This window comes from Antrostomus carolinensis, unplaced genomic scaffold (assembly GCF_000700745.2).
Source record: "Antrostomus carolinensis isolate BGI_N321 unplaced genomic scaffold, ASM70074v2 scaffold47048, whole genome shotgun sequence".
NCBI lineage: Eukaryota > Metazoa > Chordata > Aves > Caprimulgiformes > Caprimulgidae > Antrostomus > Antrostomus carolinensis.
The window spans coordinates 1-5,572 of record NW_010333174.1 but is presented as its reverse complement, the minus strand read 5'-3'; the positions used below and the strand labels follow the sequence as shown (position 1 = coordinate 5,572).

General features: G+C 38.2%; 1 protein-coding gene across 1 annotated transcript; it reads right to left on the bottom strand.

Annotated features, from left to right (window-relative positions):
• Nucleotides 1-710: 710 nt before the first annotated feature.
• On the bottom strand, nt 711-4,696 carry MED6 (mediator complex subunit 6). Its single transcript, XM_029086442.1, has 6 exons — nt 4,667-4,696; nt 3,922-4,005; nt 3,108-3,216; nt 2,560-2,675; nt 1,802-1,829; nt 711-1,218 (listed from the first exon to the last, which is right to left on the bottom strand). The coding sequence occupies exons 1-6, from the start codon at nt 4,694-4,696 to the stop codon at nt 1,088-1,090; spliced, it is 498 nt and encodes a 165-aa protein (XP_028942275.1). The 3' UTR covers nt 711-1,087.
• Nucleotides 4,697-5,572: the final 876 nt, after the last annotated feature.

Genomic DNA, 5,572 nt, shown 5'->3' with positions numbered 1-5,572 from the left:
CTCTCCTGAAATCCAGGGTGCTGAGCTTACAGTGAACCTTCTTCACTGCCCTAAGGATCTCAAATTCCACCATTTCATGGTTGCTGCAGCCAAGACTGCCCGAGAGCTTCACATTCCCCACCAACCCCTCCTTGTTGGCGAGAACAAGGTCCAGCATGGCACCCCTCCTCATCGGTTCTTCGACCACCTGGAGAAGGAAATTGTCCTCCACACATTCCAGGAACCGCCTGGATTTCTTGTGGCCTGCCGTGTTGTCCCTCCAACAGAAAAGTGCTAGAAGCAGAAGAAGAGATGCAATTGATGTATCTGAGTTACAGTGAAAAAAGGAGAAATATAAAAAGCTTCACTGAGTGTGCAAGAGCAAGACATTTTAGGCTGGTTTATGTCATCATAAATCTCTCTCACAGAACACTAGCTTTTATTATAAAAGACCAGCTTAGCCACCAAGTAAAATGAGCACCCAAGAACACTTAGAGACTCAGAGCAGTTTTACATCTAATTACATGGATTTGAGCCTCCAGTTATCAAATCTTTTATCTGTATCCCAAGCATACTAAATACACAGCAATATATAGCAGGCAGCATAAATCATTTAGTTGAACTTCTCTCCCTCAAAATAGCACACAATATATTCTGATATTGAAGCAAAAAAATGCTGCCAACACATATGGCATATTTGCTACTAACAAAGTAAGCATTTAAGAAAGGCATTCCAGCAGCCAGGAGTTATTTGCCAAGAATTCAGTGGGGTTTTTTATATAAAAGTTTTTATTTTTACATAGGAAGCCAAGACACAAGGGATGCAAGAGTTTGTAAAGATTTCAGGAGGCTGCAAAATATGTCCATGTGAAAACCATTCCCAGAAGCCAGCATTCAAAACAAGATGAAGACTGAAAACACCTTCTTTGAGGCAGATCACATTCTGATATTAACATTAGCATGACAGGTTTCTACAGAAAAAGCTGTTACAGGGACTTCAGTTCCTTCTTCCACCGAATTGTCAGTGGAAGAGCTTAAATATAAGGGGGAGCAAGATTCTCCTGTTTTCCAGGTACTGACTAATCAAGATGTGTAACAACTTTTCCCTTCACTGGAGTCTCATCCGTTTTTCAGGTGGTCCTTTAGTGCCAGCACTCTGCTGAGCATTCTTTACAGTTTCTTTTTCCTCTGTCTTGACAGTTTCAGGGGCTGGTTCTGGTTCCTTCTTGATTTGATCCACTTAAGAAGTAACAGCAAAAGAAAGTTAAACCTCCAATTTTTATTCCTAAAATACTGTTCAGAGTACTTAGAAAACACTGTTGATGTCAAAGGGGCAAAATTAATTTTAAAAAAGTATAAGAATAACTAAGGACTAAATTCATACCTATACAGGTAAAAAAAATGAATAGATTGAATAGATATAGTTCACGCTTTTCCTTTTTTAGGGTTGCTTACAATCAACTCAAAGCCTTCACGTGCTTTCTTGAGCTTGTAGCACCATGTAAAATCACCAAGATGCTGCACTGACTAAACTGTTCCCTCATTCACCCTTTTACCTTCCTCCTGCTTTCAAAAACCATTTCCTGCATTTGGACCTTCAGGCAATACAGCTTTATGGACAGAAAGGGCAGGAGTAGAATACATATTTTTTCAATTTCACTCTGGCTGTCACAGAAAACTCTTACCTAGTACTTTGCATAATTAGGCAATGCCAGAATTCCTAACCACCTCAGTAGCAGCAGCAAGGAACTCAGACAGCAACTGGAAGACACTGTTACATAGAGCCTATTTTTTAAGTCTTGTGAGAATACTAGATTTTTACCTGGGATAGGCTTTTCTCCAGGCTTTTGCTGTGAGGAAGAAAAAAAAAAAAAAATAAACCACCACATCAGTGGAATCAAACACCTAATTCTTAACCCTTCCTACTATTCACTTAGGAATATAAACCAATCAATGTGCTCTTAATATACAAGAGATAAAGGTAGAAGGGATCACTAAATACACTTTAAACAAAATCCAAATACATTTTACAACATCCAGTTTTTCCTCTGACAACAGAAAAGCACTAAAGCAAAAAAATACGCAGTTAGACAGTTTCCCACATCTGAGGGATAAAGTTTTGTGAGATGCTGTAAACAATTTCCTTTGCTCCAAGCAGACCACCTGGTGGAACAAACTCCACAGAATGCCAAGAATTTCCACGCTAATTAATAAGCCTCCAGAACAATGAAGTAACTAAAACAAAATAGCTGTGGTGACTTGATTGAGCTCACAGAGCAGGAAACTGGAAGCAGCAGCAAAATCTGATAGTTGACAAGAACAGACCCTCTGTGATTAGGTATGAATTTTGTAAAATAAAATTGGTCCTCATAGCTTTGCCAAGGTTTTAATGGCTCCTGCAGTTATAAAGGGGAAACCTGAGCTGCAATCAGAGCCTTCCATTTCAAATTTATTATCTAATCCACATTACCACTGCAGAAAGCACATAAAATTCCCATTCAGTTTCAGCTGTTAAAGTACTTACGACTGCTTTAAGTTCTAAGTAAGTTACAGTAATACTATGGCTTGTAAGCAACATACCTGAACAAATCTGGGTGGAAACTTTTGTCTCAGGTCTAAAAGCAAAGCATCTACCCGTTGCCTTTGGAAAATAGAACTTGGTTCTTCTTTCTTCTTGGTTTTTGGTTTAGCTTTCTCTGCAAGTCACAGAAAGGTAAGAGAAAGATGTATTAAAAGTTATGTGTTCTCTTAACAGATCTGTTGTCTCTCCTCTAAACTTCACCTACATTTTCCCTTTGACATCAAGGGGGGGCTTTTGTGGAAGACAGATTAAGGACAATTCTTACCTCCTGAAAAACTTAAACAGCTTCTGAAAATGTGCTTTGGTCTCCAATGGGTTGAAGAGTTGCCTGCTTTGTTGACACATGGCTCCCCATTTTTATCTCATGCCTCAGGTTCACTCCCACTAGCACAGAAGAGCAAGATTCCTCCCACCTGATAGGCAGCACTAACATACCCTTCAGACAGACACTTAACCTCATCTCTACACCACCACTGTGCATTGCCTCAGCTTCTCCCTGCATTACCTTCCCTCTCCCAAAGTACACAGAAGCAATTAGGAATCATACCTCGTTCTTCTTGATCTTTGAAATGCCACCAGTAGCCCTTGGATGGGTGATAGCGACAGTAGGACATAGCTTCTTCAAATGCAGACTGAATTCCATGTGCTGCAGTAAGCTTTCAGAACAAGAACATAAGGCAGTGTTCAGAATTTAAGAAGAAAACACATTATAAACTTTTGAAAGCAAATATTTTAAAATTAGTATTCTATATTAATTTTTATTCTGGGAAGGAAACTTGGGACATATTGTTTTGGACTAAGAGTGTAATCTCTCTAACAGGCTCTTACAAGACCTTTTCTGAAATGCTTTTCTAAACTGACAGAGAAAAACTTGCAAAAGCAGTAGTTTACTAGAACAGAAAAAAAAGATCAAAACAAACCTGAGTATCCAATTTAAAAATAAATACCACATCAACTTATAAACATAAACCTGATTTAAAGAGAAATATTACACTACCTTAACATTAACATTCTAAAGCAAGCTTCACTGAATATGTATTTAATTACTATTTCAAATGTATTTGTCATGTAATTTTTCTTTAGATTATTCAAACTTCATGCTGTTCTGCCAATTGCATAGCTTCAGTTATTCTGATCTTTCATCCTTAAACAAGGAATCCTACTTTTTGGACCACCTCGCCCTCTCCCAGGATCTTTCATTTCCACATGGGACGCACACCATATTAACCAGTGGGGTTTGTTTTAAGTTACTGTATACCACACAAGGTCTTTCCTCAAAACATTTAAACAGCCTGGGGAACGACCAAAAGTAAAAGCAGATACAAACATATATGTATACATCAAATGCACAGAACACTTACAACTCTGGAGTTAATGACAGACCCTAAGTCAGGTGCCTGATAAATCACTCCAGCAATAATGTAGTAGTCGGCCAATGGAATAACTGTGGGAAGAAAAAAGACAGGATCAATTTAACACTCTGTCTGAAATCCGTGTATTTGTTGCTGAATTTCAGCAGTAACGGCAGCAACTGCAGTATTAATCTCAATCAGATTTTCTCTTTCTTTTCCTTCAAAGTGCTTTATTTGTGACTTAGCCACAAACTGATAAGGCAGAAAAAACCCAAGGTCTGTTTTACACAGAGAAAAGCACCAGCTTTAAGTCCTGTCTAACTGCAAACAAATAATTGAGCCTAACAGGAGTTGATGTTTCCAGAGCTACACAAGAGGAGTCAAGCAAACTGTACTGGAAGTAGTTCCACTTGCCTTTTGCTGCTGGTAGAAACCCACATCGTAAGGTCTCATTCTAATGGCCTCAGCTTTCTCCAACATGTACAGTCCTCTTAGCTACATTTCTCAGAGACAATGGCAGCTATGCACACAGAGTATGCCTTTCTAAATTAGTAACGTTCTGCCAAAAAAAGACTACTTTTCAAAGGCATTTGCTAAATCAGATTTGGAACCTCTACTGACCCATCAAAAATTCTTGTTCATTAGAGTTGCAGTGCAGAGGAACGTCACAATTGCCTCCATAATACTCTGCCGAACACTCTTCAGTTGAGAAACTATAGCAATACTATCAGCTTCACATTCCTAAGGAACTTACCTGTGCGCACATTTGTTCCAGTTCCTTCATCTGTATTAACACATTCTGCCAGAATGCAGAATTTCCAAGTTTTAAATTAAATACTTTAGCTTTTTTGCAGAGCCCAGGTTACTAAAATAAAAGGTTAAGAAATAACTAGCATTAACCTTCCCTTCCTTTCATGTAAAGCTTACTCTGAAATAACCTAACTTATTTTACACATACGTGCAGTAAATACAGAAGACAGTCCAATAACTACTGTTCTGTGGCTACTTTTTAAAATAATCACATACACATAAACAAATTTAAGGTTAAAAAGAAATAATTAAGCCAGCTGCATGCAATGGAAAAAAAGCTAAAGTATTTAATTTAAAACTTGGAAATGTCATCAATGACAGTTTAAGGAAGAGTGGTGCTGTTCGTCACAAGATTCCCACACTATTCCAAAATACTGAGTTATCAGAATAATAACCATAACAACAAGTATTTGTAGTACCTCATGGTCATTTTTCACATGTGTCATCATCTTCTACTGACAAGATCCTACTCAGCAGTATAACCAATCCACAGTCAAGGTGGAAATAGTGCAGAATAAGAGAGTGACACAACACCAAGAGAAGCATGAATGAGCTTTCTCCCTAACTCATGGAAATCATGGTTCCTCAAAATAAATAAATCAATCACATACTAGCCACTTCAGATGATTAGCTCAAACTCAGCTTATCAACTCCAAGCAAGGATATTGTTAGCCTTTTATTCAAATAAGTAAAATGAAAACTCTGGCATGGCCTAACAGATAAATACGACATAGCATGAATGCTATTATCAACCTCCCATGGCAAAATATACCACAGAGCATCACTTTCTCCACATTTCCATCATATTTGAGAAGTCTGGGCAGTCTGGTAAAGTTCCTGCAGACTGGAA